The following is a 13,574-nucleotide window of genomic DNA, read 5'->3' as shown; positions in this document are numbered from 1 at the left end:
ATTATTTATATTATATTTTATATATATATATATAAATATTATATATTATATTATTTACATTATATATATGATATAAATTATATCATATATATAATGTCAATAATTAATATTATATCATATAATATATATTTATATTATCTGTAATCAGCTTCAATCGTTTCCACACATCAATGAACTGGTCCACATGCATTCATTCATATAATAAAATGATATTTTATTGTACAACTTCTTCCTTGACCTGATGTGGAATATTTAGACAACTTGAGGTTCTATGGGAGGAAGGTTCTGAACGAAGGTTCTATGTGATGCGATGGGTTTCTATGTGAAGGGGTTCTATGTATGGAAGGTTCTATGTGGTGGGGTTCTATGTGAAGGGGTTCTATGTATGGAAGGTTCTATGTGGTGGGGTTCTATGTGAAGGGGTTCTATGTATGGAAGGTTCTATGTGGTGAGGTTCTATGTGAAGGGGTTCTATGTATGGAAGGTTCTATGTGGTGAGGTTCTATGTGAAGGGGTTCTATGTATGGAAGGTTCTATGTGGTGAGGTTCTATGTGAGCATCGATCTCAGTAGCTAGCATGTAGCTAGCCTCTTTGAGCCTCTGCTATCTGCCTTAGCGTGTAGCTAGGAGCTAGTGTTAGCGTCCGGCTCAGGGAACGGCCTGACGGCAGGCAGCCAGGGGCTCTCCTTCCTCCGCTGGCGGCTCTCCGCCCTCCGCTGCTCCACCCTCCGCTGCTCCACCCTCCGCTGCTCCACCCGGATCCTGGAGATCTGAGCTGCTGCCAAACAAACCAAACACAACTGACACACACACACGCACGCATGCACACACACACACGGACGCACGCACAAACACACACACGCACGCACGCACGAACACACACACACACACACACACACACACACACACACACACACACACACACACACACACACATGCACAGAAAGTACACGCATAAACGCAGAAAAACGCCCATGCCGCCATCCTTCCTCCTCCTCCTCCTCCTCCTCCTCCTCCTCCCCCTCCCGCTCCTCCTCCTCCTCCTCCTCCTCCTCCCCCTCCTCCCCGTCCCCCTCCTCCTCCTCCCCGTCCCCCTCCCCCTCCTCCTCCTCCTCCTCCTCCTCCTCCTCCTCCTCCCCGTCCCCCTCCTCCCCCTCCCCCTCCCCCTCCCCCTCCCCCTCCTTCTCCTCCTCCTCCTCCTCCCCCTCCCCCTCCCCCTCCTCCTCCTCCTCCTCCCCCTCCTCCTCCTCCTCCTCCTCCTCCTCCTCCCTACCTCCACCAGCAGCAGTGCTCCAGCCAGTCCCCCCACCAGCAGCAGGTGGTGTTTGCTCCACCAGAGGATCTGCTCCAGACAGCCGGCGGTGTACACCTCCTCCTGGGCGGAGCTCCCCTCGGCCCGCTGCACCCCGTAGCCACACATGGTGTTCATCACCGTCTGGAATCACACGCACACACACACACGCACACACATGCACACGCGCACACACACACACACACACACGCACATGCACACGCACGCACGCACATGCACACACACACGCACACACACACACACACACGCACACACACACACCAATTAGGATTAAAATCCTGGTTTTACCAGGACCGGTTAGGGTCAGGGTTTTACCCGGGTCAGCGACCTGGGTTATGGCCTGGGTCAGTAGGATCCGTACGGCCTGGGTCAGTAGGGTCAGTGGGGTCAGTAGGGTCAGTAGGGTCTGGGTCAGTAGGGTCTGTAGGGTCAGTAGGGTCAGTGGGGTCAGTAGGGTCAGTGGGGTCAGTAGGGTCTGTAGGGTGAGTAGGGTCTGGGTCAGTAGGGTCTGTAGGGTCAGTAGGGTCTGTAGGGTCAGTAGGGTCTGTAGGGTCTGTAGGGTCAGTGGGGTCAGTGGGGTCAGTAGGGTCAGTAGGGTCTGTGGGGTCAGTGGGGTCAGTAGGGTCAGTAGGGTCAGTGTCAGTAGGGTCAGTAGGGTCTGTAGGGTCAGTAGTGTCAGTAGGGTCAGTGGGGTCAGTGGGGTCAGTGGGGTCTGTAGGGTCAGTAGGGTCAGTGGGGTCAGTAGGGTTAGGGTCAGTAGGGTCAGTAGGGTCAGTGTCTGTAGGGTCAGTAGGGTCAGTGGGGTCAGTAGGGTCAGTAGGGCCTGGGTCAGTAGGGTCGGGGTTACGGTCAGTAGGGTCTGTATGGTCAGTAGGGTCGGGGGTCAGTAGGGTCAGTAGGGTCAGTGTCTGTACGGTCAGTAGGGTCAGTAGGGTCAATAGGGTCGGGTTACGGTCAGTAGGGTCGGGGTTACGGTCAGTAGGGTCTGTAGGGTCAGTAGGGTCTGTAGGGTCAGTAGGGTCGGGGGTCAGACCTGGGACTGCAGGCCGGTGCAGCAGGAGAAGGGGACTGCGCAGGCCTCCAGGCTGGGGTTGGTCTCAGAACAGTTGAAGTAGGCGTTGAGAGACCAGTCGGTGAAGGCCTGCACCCCACAGCACTGGAACTGAACACACAGCAGGGAGTAGAGCCGGAACCAGCAGAGCACCACCTCCATAGAGCTGCTCTCATAGAGCTGACTGTGACAGAGCTGACTCTCATAGAGCTGTGTCTAATAGAGCTGGTCCTCTTATAGCTGTAGATATAAAGCTGTATATAATAGAGCTGTGTCTAATAGAGCTGGTCCTCTTATAGCTGTAGATATAGAGCTGTATATAATAGAGCTGTGTCTAATAGAGCTGGTCCTCTTATAGCTGTAGATATAGAGCTGTATATAATAGAGCTGTGTCTAATAGAGCTGGTCCTCATATAGCTGTAGATATAGAGCTGTATATAATAGAGCTGTGTCTAATAGAGCTGGTCCTCATATAGCTGTAGATATAGAGCTGTATATAATAGAGCTGTGTCTAATAGAGCTGGTCCTCATATAGCTGTAGGTATAGAGCTGTATATAATAGAGCTGTGTCTAATAGAGCTGGTCCTCATATAGCTGTAGATATAGAGCTGTATATAATAGAGCTGTGTCTAATAGAGCTGGTCCTCATATAGCTGTAGGTATAGAGCTGTATATAATAGAGCTGTGTCTAATAGAGCTGGTCCTCATATAGCTGTAGATATAGAGCTGTATATAATAGAGCTGTGTCTAATAGAGCTGGTCCTCATATAGCTGTAGATATAGAGCTGTATATAATAGAGCTGTGTCTAATAGAGCTGGTCCTCATATAGCTGTAGGTATAGAGCTGTATATAATAGAGCTGTGTCTAATAGAGCTGGTCCTCATATAGCTGTAGGTATAGAGCTGTATATAATAGAGCTGTGTCTAATAGAGCTGGTCCTCATATAGCTGTAGGTATAGAGCTGTATATAATAGAGCTGTGTCTAATAGAGCTGGTCCTCATATAGCTGTAGATATAGAGCTGTATATAATAGAGCTGTGTCTAATAGAGCTGGTCCTCATATAGCTGTAGATATAGAGCTGTATATAATAGAGCTGTGTCTAATAGAGCGGTCACCTTCTTCTGGATGAAGTCGATGGCGTTCTCCAGGTCCAGGTCCTCTCTGTAGCCGACCAGCGCTCTCAGCATCAGCTGCTCCGTCCTCTGGATCACCTGATGACCAATCACACATCCCCACGCGTTACCCCTGGGGGTGTGAGCCCCCCCCCCAGGGGTAACGTTACCCCTGGGGGTGTGAGCCCCCCCCAACATTACCTTCTCACTGAAGATGTAGCCCAGAACTGTAACTCCGATTTGCAGAAGGAGGATCACCAACAGTATCCCTAGAAACTGGACACAGCTCCTGTTAGTAGCAACTCATTAGTCCTGTTAGTAGCAACTCATTAGTCCTGATAGTAACAACTCATTAGTGCTGTTAGTGACAACTCATTAGTCCTGTTAGTAGCAACTCATTAGTCCTGTTAGTAGCAACTCATTAGTCCTGATAGTAACAACTCATTAGTGCTGCTAGTAACAACTCATTAGCCCTGTTAGTAGCAACTCATTAGTCTTGTTAGTAACAACTCATTAGTCCTGTTAGTAACAACTCATTAGTCCTGTTAGTAGCAACTCATTAGTCCTGTGAGTAACAACTCATTAGTCCTGTGAGTAACAACTCATTAGTCCTGTTAGTAGCAACTCATTAGTCCTGTTAGTGACAACTCATTAGTCCTGTTAGTAACAACTCATTAGTCCTGTTAGAAACAACTCATTAGTCCTGTTAGTAGCAACTCATTAGTCCTGTTAGTAACAACTCATTAGTCCTGTTAGTAGCAACTCATTAGTCCTGTTAGTAACAACTCATTAGTCCTGTTAGTAGCAACTCATTAGTCCTGTTAGTAACAACTCATTAGTCCTGTTAGTAACAACTCATTAGTCCTGTTAGTAGCAACTCATTAGTCCTGTTAGTAACAACTCATTAGTCCTGTTAGTAGCAACTCATTAGTCCTGTTAGTAGCAACTCATTAGTCCTGTTAGTAACAACTCATTAGTCCTGTTAGTAACAACTCATTAGTCCTGTTAGTAGCAACTCATTAGTCCTGTTAGTAACAACTCATTAGTCCTGTTAGTAGCAACTCATTAGTCCTGTTAGTGACAACTCATTAGTCCTGTTAGTAGCAACTCATTAGTCCTGTTAGTGACAACTCATTAGTCCTGTTAGTAACAACTCATTAGTCCTGTTAGTAACAACTCATTAGTCCTGTTAGTAACAACTCATTAGTCCTGTTAGTAGCAACTCATTAGTCCTGTTAGTAGCAACTCATTAGTCCTGTAGGGTCGTTCAGTGATCGCTAGGGTCCGTTCGTTCAGTGATCGTTAGGGTCAGGTCGTTCAGTGATCGTTAGGGTCAGGTCGTTCAGTGATCGTTAGGGTCAGGTCGTTCAGTGATAGTTAGGGTCAGGTCGTTCAGTGATCGTTAGGGTCAGGTCGTTCAGTGATCGTTAGGGTCAGGTCGTTCAGTGATCGTTGGGTCAGGTGACGGTCGTTCAGTGATCGTTAGGGTCGTTCAGTGATCGTTAGGGTCAGGTCGTTCAGTGATCGTTAGGGTCAGATCGTTCAGTGATCGTTAGGGTCAGGTCGTTCAGTGATCGTTAGGGTCCGTTCGTTCAGTGATCGTTAGGGTCAGTTCGTTCACTGATCGTTAGGGTCAGGTCGTTCAGTGTTCGTTAGGGTCAGGTCGTTCAGTGATCGTTAGGGTCAGGTCGTTCAGTGATCGTTAGGGTCAGGTCGTTCAGTGATCGTTCGGGTCAGGTCGTTCAGTGATCGTTAGGGTCCGTTAGTTCACTGATCGTTAGGGTCCGTTAGTTCACTGATCATTAGGGTCAGGTCATTCAGTGATCGTTAGGGTCAGGTCGTTCAGTGATCGTTAGGGTCGTTCAGTGATCGTTAGGGTCAGGTCGTTCAGTGATCGTTAGGGTCAGGTCGTTCAGTGATCGTTAGGGTTCGTTAGTTCACTGATCGTTAGGGTCCGTTAGTTCACTGATCATTAGGGTCAGGTCGTTCAGTGATCGTTAGGGTCAGGTCGTTCAGTGATCGTTAGGGTCGTTCAGTGATCGTTAGGGTCAGGTCGTTCAGTGATCGTTAGGGTCGTTCAGTGATCGTTAGGGTCAGGTCGTTCAGTGATCGTTAGGGTCAGGTCGTTCAGTGATCGTTAGGGTCAGGTCGTTCAGTGATCGTTAGGGTCAGGTCGTTGTACCGTTCGCAGGAGGCACTTGGCGTTGCGCAACGCTCCCAAGCAGCCGAAGACGTTGATGAAGAACATGACAGAGCCAATCAAGATCAACACCAGGGCGGGGTCAACCGTCAGAGTGTCGATCACATCTACACACACACACACACACACACACACACACACACACACACACACACACACACACAATCCATACATCACTATTATAGACTATACTCAGTGTGTTAGTACTACTTTAGACTATACTCTGTGTTCGAAGTACTATAGACTATACTCAGTATAGTACTTAACTGAGTATAGTACTACACAGAGTATAGTCTGTAGTACAATGAGTACTACAGACTATACTCAGTGTAGTACTACAGACTATACTCTGTGTAGCACTACAGACTATACTCTGTGTAGCACTACAGACTACACTCTGTTTAGTACTATATTCAGTGTAGAACTACAGACTACACTCTCTGTAGTACTATACTCAGTTTTGTACTACAGACTATACTCTGTGTAGTACTATACTCAGTGTAGTACCACAGACTATACTCTGTGTAGTACTATACTATTTGTAGTACTACAGACTATACTCTCTGTAGTACTATACTATTTGTAGTACTACAGACCATACTCTTCGTAGTACTATACTCAGTGTAGTGCTACAGACTATACTCTTCGTAGTACTATACTCAGTGTAGTACTACAGACTATACTCTTCGTAGTACTATACTCAGTGTAGTACTACAGACTATACTCTTTGTAGTACTATACTCAGTGTAGTACTACAGACTATACTCTTCGTAGTACTATACTCAGTGTAGTACTACAGACTATACTCTCTGTAGTACTATACTATTTGTAGTACTACAGACCATACTCTTCGTAGTACTATACTCAGTGTAGTACTACAGACCATACTCTTCGTAGTACTATACTCAGTGTAGTACTACAGACTATACTCTTCGTAGTACTATACTCAGTGTAGTACTACAGACTATACTCTTCGTAGTACTATACTCAGTGTAGTACTACAGACTATACTCTTCGTAGTACTATACTCAGTGTAGTACGCAGTGCAGTGACCTCTGACCTTTCTCCTTAGCGATCTTGGCGTAGACTCCAGCGGCGACCAGGACGGAACTCGCCACCTGGGGGTGGGGTCAGGGTTAGGAGGTCAGCGGGGGTCAGCTGGGGGTGGGGTTAGGGTCAGGGGGTCAGCGGGTGAAGGGGCTGTGGAGGAGAGGAACGTACCCAGAAGACGTAGCAGCAGCAGAACAGGCTGTACTTGATGGTTCTGTACCCCCTCATGTTTCACCGACGCTCCTCGGCTCAGAGCTCGTCGGCCCGACCTGTTCAGACCTGACCTGCATTCCACACATCACTGTCCCCCCGCCCCCGTCTGTGTGTCTGTCCCCCCGCCCCCGTCTGTGTGTCTGTCCCCCCGCCCCCTGTCTGTGTGTCTGTCCCCCCGCCCCCGTTTGTGTGTCTGTCCCCCCCCCCTCCCTCTGTCCATGTGTCTGCCCCCCCCCCCTCTGTCCATGTGTCTGTCCCCCCTCCCTCTGTCCATGTGTCTGCCCCCCCCCCCCCTCTGTCCATGTGTCTGCCCCCCCCCCCTCTGTCCATGTGTCTGCCCCCCCCCCTCTGTCCATGTGTCTGCCCCCCCCCCTCTGTACATGTGTCTGCCCCCCCCCTGTCCATGTGTCTGTCCCCCCCCCTCTGTCCATGTGTCTGCCCCCCCCCCTCTGTCCATGTGTCTGCCCCCCCCCCTCTGTCCATGTGTCTGCCCCCCCCCTCTGTCCATGTGTCTGTCCCCCCCCCTCTGTCCATGTGTCTGCCCCCCCCCCCTCTGTCCATGTGTCTGCCCCCCCCCCTGTCCATGTGTCTGCCCCCTCCCCCTGTCCATGTGTCTGCCCCCCCCCCTCTGTCCATGTGTCTGCCCCCCCCCCTGTCCATGTGTCTGCCCCCCCCCCCTGTCCATGTGTCTGTCCCCCCCCCTCTGTCCATGTGTCTGCCCCCTCCCTCTGTCCATGTGTCTGCCCCCCCCCCCTGTCCATGTGTCTGCCCCCTCCCTCTGTCCATGTGTCTGCCCCCCCCCCTGTCCATGTGTCTGCCCCCCCCCCTGTCCATGTGTCTGTCCTCCCCCCCTGTACATGTGTCTGTCCTCCCCCCCTGTATATGTGTCCTCTCTGTGTCTGCCTGCCTGCCTGTGTGTGTGTGTGTGTGTGTGTGTGTGTGTGTGTGTGTGTGTGTGTGTGTGTGTGTGTGTGTGTGTGTGTGTGTGTGTGTGTGTGTGTGTGTGTGTGTGTGTGTGGTACAAGGGGTTAATGCCCTGGTGTCCCGCCCTTCTCCCCGGTACCACGCACAGCTGTTGACCAGCAGCTCCACTGTGTGTGCTGTTAGGTCGACCAGGTGTGCATAACACGTTTCACCACCAGGTGCCAGCACCGTCAGAACTGTCAGCTCAAAGAGGTTCAGCTTGGAAACGAGAGACGCAAGTTCCAACAAATATTTTGAAGGGCAAGAAAGTTGAAATGAGTTCAATTAATAATAATAATAATGATAATAATAATAATAATAATAATAATAATAATAATAATAATAATAATACCAAGTTTCAGAAGTTTTCAGAAATAGTTATTGTTAAAGAAACCCTGTAGGAATTTTGGTACCAAACTTTCTGGAAACCTGCTTATACCGAATAATAATAATATTAATCCCTAGAATAACAATTATACCGTACTTATACCTAATTATGCCTTAATTCTAACTAACAATAACGGTATTCAGTTATTTGGTTTCCAAAGAGACTCTGAATACCTAATAACTGAATAACTGGTCTGCTAGCAGTCAAACATAGTGGTCAGTGGACTGGTCCCAGTGGTCATTGGACTGGTCCCAGTGGTCAGTGGACTGGTCCCAGTGGTCAGTGGTCTGGTCCCAGTGGACTGGTGTCAGTGGTCTGGTCCCAGTGGTCCGGGGACCAGACCACTGACCACGGGGACCAGACCACTGACCACGGGGACCAGACCACTGACCACTGGGACCAGACCACTGACCACTGGGACCAGACCACTGACCACTGGGACCGCGGGGGGACAGAAGATTAATAAAAATAAAGGCTTGAAATATTACACTATTGATTGAATGAATGTATCTAATATATGAGTTAAACATTTTTAATCAAATTATTGAAATGAATTAACCTTGCCAAAATATTGAAATTAATTTAGATATATTCATACTTCAAACCAAACTGATAAATATGAGACCAAGGTGCGACAGGCTTCTTGCGTGGTGTCTTATCAAGTCCATAATCACCTTCATAAGCACACGCACGCACACGCACGCACACGCACGCACACACACACACACACACACACGCACACGCACACGCACGCACACGCACACGCACACGCGCACACACACACACACACACACACACACACACACACACACACACACACACACACACACAGAGAGCTCACTCATCAGAGCGGATTGAGGAGTGCAGTCAGCGGTTTTGGTGAGAGATATCTAGATCATATCTGGATTATATCAATAGCATCAGATATCGATCTCCATCCTCCATATGGGGTTCGCGGAGATCCTCGGGGGGCTGCGGGAGCGCGCGGAGCGGCTCCTCACGGAGCCCAGCCCGCTGAGCGCCGTCCTGGGACGGCTGGAGGAGAGCACCGGCGTGAGGAGGAAGATCCTGGCCCTCGGTGCGTATTAGAACATACTAGCACGCTTCTGACGGCTGCACTGTTAAAACATACTAACACGCTCTGGGTCTGTTCGTTTAGGGTTCGTTTGAGTGCAGTTATAGTTAATAGTGTTTATAAAGGTCCATCACGTTAAGCCGCAACCCGGCGGCTGGTCACGTGGTCCCTAATCCTGCCTGGACACCTGTTTCTGTTTAACTGGTAGTGTAACACACTGTTGATCTGTTACTGTAACATTACTGTTGACCTGTTAGTGCAGCTTTACTGTTGATGTAAACGTTACTTTCTACCTGTTGATAATGAAAGTCGATAAAAGTGCCACCAACTTCTCGGGGACTCTGGAAGACAACTTGTCCGGAGAGATAGCCATTAACCTAGAGTAGGCTATTAGCCTGGAGCTAGCACTTAGCAAGTTAGTGAGGTTAAGTTGTATTATCTCCCTGTTTGTCCACTATGGGCACACTGTACTAAAGATGTATATCCCCTGTGTGTCTACTATGAGCAGAGATTGGTAAAAGTGTATTATCTCCCTGTGTGTCCACTAGGGGAACCGTTTAGTAACGGTGTATTATCCCCTGTGTGTCCATTAGGGGAACAGTTTAATAAAGGTGTATTATCTACTGTGTGTCCACTAGGGGCAGTGTCTCTAACTGGACTCTATCTGGTTTATGGATACGGAGCCTCTCTCCTTTGTAACCTCATCGGCTTCGTCTATCCTGCGTATTACTCGTGAGTACTTTAAGTATTAGCAAATGATATCCTTGGTATTACCGATGAGTACTATAAGTATTAGTAAAGTATATCCTGTGTATTATTCATGACTACTATAAGTATAAGGAAAGTATATCCGTTATTTCCTGGAAAGGAGCAACGATGGACAGAAGCTGCTTCAAGTCACCTGTGAAAGTTCCTCCTTAATTTACTGTGTTCTAAACACTGACCCCTGTGCAGTGTGAAGGCCATCGAGAGTGAGAACAAAGAGGACGACACCAAGTGGCTGACCTACTGGGTGGTCTACGGGGTCTTCAGTCTGGGGGAGTTCTTCTCTGATATCTTCCTCTACTGGTTCCCCTTCTACTATGCCTTCAAGGTGATGGTCAGATCCTCTCCACCAGTAGAGCCACCATGACCTGGAGGTTAGAGCCACCATGACCTGGAGGCTAAAGCCACCGTGACCTGGAGGTTAGAGCCACCGTGACCTGGAGGCTAGAGCCACCGTGACCTGGAGGCTAGAGCCACCGTGACCTGGAGGCTAGAGCCACCGTGACCTGGAGGCTAGAGGCACCGTGACCTGGAGGCTAGAGGCACCGTGACCTGGAGGCTAGAGGCACCGTGACCTGGAGGTTAGAGGCACCGTGACCTGGAGGCTAGAGGCACCGTGACCTGGAGGCTAGAGCCACCGTGACCTGGAGGCTAGAGGCACCGTGACCTGGAGGTTAGAGGCACCGTGACCTGGAGGCTAGAGGCACCGTGACCTGGAGGCTAGAGGCACCGTGACCTGGAGGCTAGAGCCACCGTGACCTGGAGGCTAGAGGCACCGTGACCTGGAGGCTAGAGGCACCGTGACCTGGAGGCTAGAGGCACCGTGACCTGGAGGCTAGAGGCACCGTGACCTGGAGGCTAGAGCCACCGTGACCTGGAGGCTAGAGGCACCGTGACCTGGAGGCTAGAGGCACCGTGACCTGGAGGCTAGAGGCACCGTGACCTGGAGGCTAGAGGCACCGTGACCTGGAGGCTAGAGGCACCGTGACCTGGAGGCTAGATACCAGATGACCTGGTGGGTAGATGTACGGCACAATACAGGACAGTGTATGAACTCTCTAGTGTTTAACTTTGGTGACCTGCCCACTAGTGACTAACAGTCAAGTGTTTAACTCTAGTTAATAACTCTGGTGACCTGCTCCCCAGTGACAAATGGTCTAGTGTCTAACTCTGGTGACCTGCTCACTAGTGACTAACGCTCTAGTGTTTAACTGTGGTGACCTTCTCCCTAGTGACCTGCTCACTATTGAGTAACGGTCTAGTGTTTAGCTCTGGTGCCCTGCTCCCCAGTGACCTGCTCCCCAGTGACCTGCTCACTAGTGACCTGCTCCCCAGTGACCTGCTCCCCAGTGACCTGCTCCCCAGTGACCTGCTCACTAGTGACCTGCTCCTCGGTGCCCTGCTCCCCAGTGCCCTGCTCCCCAGTGACCTGCTCACTAGTGACCTGCTCCCCAGTGACCTGCTCACTAGTGACCTGCTCCCCAGTGACCTGCTCACTAGTGACCTGCTCCCCAGTGACCTGCTCACTAGTGACCTGCTCCCCAGTGACCTGCTCACCAGTGACCTGCTCCCCAGTGACCTGCTCACCAGTGACCTGCTCCCCGGTGACCTGCTCCCCGGTGCCCTGCTCCCCAGTGCCCTGCTCCCCGGTGACCTGCTCCCCGGTGACCTGCTCCCCGGTGACCTGCTCCCCAGTGACCTGCTCCCCAGTGACCTGCTCCCCAGTGCCCTGCTCACTAGTGACCTGCTCCCCGGTGCCCTGCTCCCCAGTGACCTGCTCCCCGGTGACCTGCTCCCCAGTGACCTGCTCACTAGTGACCTGCTCCCCAGTGCCCTGCTCACTAGTGCCCTGCTCCCCGGTGACCTGCTCCCCGGTGACCTGCTCCCCGGTGACCTGCTCCCCGGTGCCCTGCTCCCCAGTGCCCTGCTCCCCGGTGACCTGCTCCCCAGTGACCTGCTCACTAGTGCCTAACGTTCTGCCGCAGTGCCTGTTCCTGCTGTGGTGCATGGCCCCGGTGGCCTGCTCACTAGTGACCTGCTCACTAGTGCCTAACGTTCTGCCGCAGTGCCTGTTCCTGCTGTGGTGCATGGCCCCGGTGGCCTGCTCACTAGTGCCTAACGTTCTGCCGCAGTGCCTGTTCCTGCTGTGGTGCATGGCCCCGGTGGCGTGGAACGGCTCCCAGGTGATCTACAACCGGGTGGTGCGGCCGTTATTCCTGCGCCACGAAGCCGCGGTGGACAGCATGATGAACGACCTCAGTGGGAAGGCCATGAGCGCCGCCGAGGCCATGACCAGAGAAGGTGAGGACCGTCTCCACCAGACCTGCTCCTCTTCATCCGTTGTTGTTCAAGTATCACCCTCTGATGGAATATGCGTTCTTCTCTTCTTCAGTACTTTGTACTCTGGTGAAGAACCAGTCTCTGTTGACCCCGCCTTCAGCCCAGATGGGCCGGGACCCCCAGAAGAGCTTACCCAGCCCGGCGGACCCCCAACCGGACCCCCGCACGGACACCCCGCCTGAACGCCCCGTAGGTCAACCTAGGACCTTACACAGTCCTGGAACCCTTAATACTAGGACCCTAGCCCCTTGGACCCTACATGGTCCTGAACCCTAAATACTTGGACCCTAGGACACTGCATGGTTCCTAGAACCCTAAATACTAGGAGCCTAGTCCCCTAGTTAGTGATAGAAGTGAACGTAGATAATCTATAGCAGTAGATTTTGTATTCTTTCTGTTGCAGCCGTTTCTGGGCTAAACTCCAGGAGGAGGAGAAGGAAGAGGTTGAGGAGGAGGTGGTGGAGGAAGAGGTGGAGGAGGAGCTGGAGGAGGAGGAGGAGGAGGAGGAAAAGGAGGAGGAAGAGGAGGCGGTGGTTGAGGACGAGGAGGAAGAGGAGGAGGTGGAGGACGACGGCGCTGATACAATCCAAATTATTGTTATTAATATTTATAAGTATGTAGGCCTACAACATAATATATCAAAAATGTATACATTTGTTAAAAATAATTCATCAATTCAGCAGTATTCATTTACAACATTTGTATTATTTGATCATAACATCCTGATATATAATGTAATATGTAATATATACGTATTGTGATGATGATGATGCTGTCATTGTTAGTAAAACTGTTGTTATTGACGTCAGCTGTAGCCTATTAGCCTATAGCCTATACATAGAGCATGTTGCCTATTGTCCGAGGCTAGTCGGCTATGTTTGAATGACAAAGTGAATTTGATAGGAAATTCATAATATTTATGCTCACTTTTTTACACGAAATAAAAAGAAAGCTTGTAAGCAACTAGCAGGGCCAATATTTACTATTTACCCTTATTTACACTATTTGCTGAGCTATTTACCTTAATATACACTATTTACCCTAATATACACTATTTACTGAGCTATAACGAGTCAATTCCTCGTCTACCCGGAGACTACATT

The 13,574-nt window shown here is 50.3% G+C and overlaps 2 protein-coding genes across 4 annotated transcripts; one reads left to right on the top strand and one right to left on the bottom strand.

Annotated features, from left to right (window-relative positions):
* Positions 1-193: 193 nt before the first annotated feature.
* Positions 194-7,018, bottom strand: zgc:113223 (uncharacterized protein LOC541424 homolog). 3 transcript variants are annotated; one of them, XR_009528434.1, is made up of 9 exons: positions 6,899-7,018; positions 6,738-6,795; positions 5,660-5,784; positions 3,679-3,753; positions 3,481-3,576; positions 2,346-2,474; positions 1,274-1,435; positions 531-800; positions 194-468 (listed from the first exon to the last, which is right to left on the bottom strand). XR_009528434.1 is itself a non-coding variant. In XM_060067525.1 (8 exons), exons 1-8 carry the CDS (start codon positions 6,953-6,955, stop codon positions 624-626), a joined length of 879 nt encoding a protein of 292 aa, XP_059923508.1. In that variant the 5' UTR covers positions 6,956-7,018; the 3' UTR covers positions 194-623. The 3 variants fall into 3 exon arrangements, 2 of the variants coding, with proteins under 2 accessions (XP_059923508.1, XP_059923509.1); XM_060067525.1 differs by having other exon boundaries at positions 194-800; XM_060067526.1 differs by lacking the exon at positions 2,346-2,474 and having other exon boundaries at positions 194-800.
* Positions 7,019-9,080: 2,062 nt separating this feature from the next.
* Positions 9,081-13,437, top strand: reep6 (receptor accessory protein 6). Its single transcript, XM_060068167.1, has 6 exons — positions 9,081-9,369; positions 10,005-10,098; positions 10,321-10,459; positions 12,264-12,432; positions 12,524-12,660; positions 12,875-13,437. Exons 1-6 carry the CDS (start codon positions 9,237-9,239, stop codon positions 12,887-12,889), a joined length of 687 nt encoding a protein of 228 aa, XP_059924150.1. The 5' UTR covers positions 9,081-9,236; the 3' UTR covers positions 12,890-13,437.
* Positions 13,438-13,574: the final 137 nt, after the last annotated feature.

The sequence above is a fragment of the Gadus macrocephalus genome, chromosome 12 (genome assembly GCF_031168955.1).
Source record: "Gadus macrocephalus chromosome 12, ASM3116895v1".
In the NCBI taxonomy this organism is placed as follows: Eukaryota; Metazoa; Chordata; class Actinopteri; order Gadiformes; family Gadidae; genus Gadus; species Gadus macrocephalus.
The sequence above is the reverse complement of the archived record's forward strand: the minus strand, read 5'-3'. Positions and strand labels throughout refer to the sequence as shown.

Bases quoted from the DNA above. Each gene is read 5' to 3' on its own strand.
- reep6 (XM_060068167.1), top strand. From the start codon at position 9,237: ATGGGGTTCGCGGAGATCCTCGGGGGGCTGCGGGAGCGCGCGGAGCGG. The intron at 10,099-10,320 runs GTGAGTACTTTA...ACCCCTGTGCAG, and splicing joins GTCTATCCTGCGTATTACTC to TGTGAAGGCCATCGAGAGTG. The intron at 10,460-12,263 runs GTGATGGTCAGA...GTTCTGCCGCAG, and splicing joins CCTTCTACTATGCCTTCAAG to TGCCTGTTCCTGCTGTGGTG.
- zgc:113223 (XM_060067525.1), bottom strand. From the start codon at position 6,955: ATGAGGGGGTACAGAACCATCAAGTACAGCCTGTTCTGCTGCTGCTAC. The intron at 6,796-6,898 runs GTACGTTCCTCT...CCCCACCCCCAG, and splicing joins GCTGCTGCTACGTCTTCTGG to GTGGCGAGTTCCGTCCTGGT. The intron at 1,436-2,345 runs GTCTGACCCCCG...GTGTGATTCCAG, and splicing joins GCACCGGCCTGCAGTCCCAG to ACGGTGATGAACACCATGTG.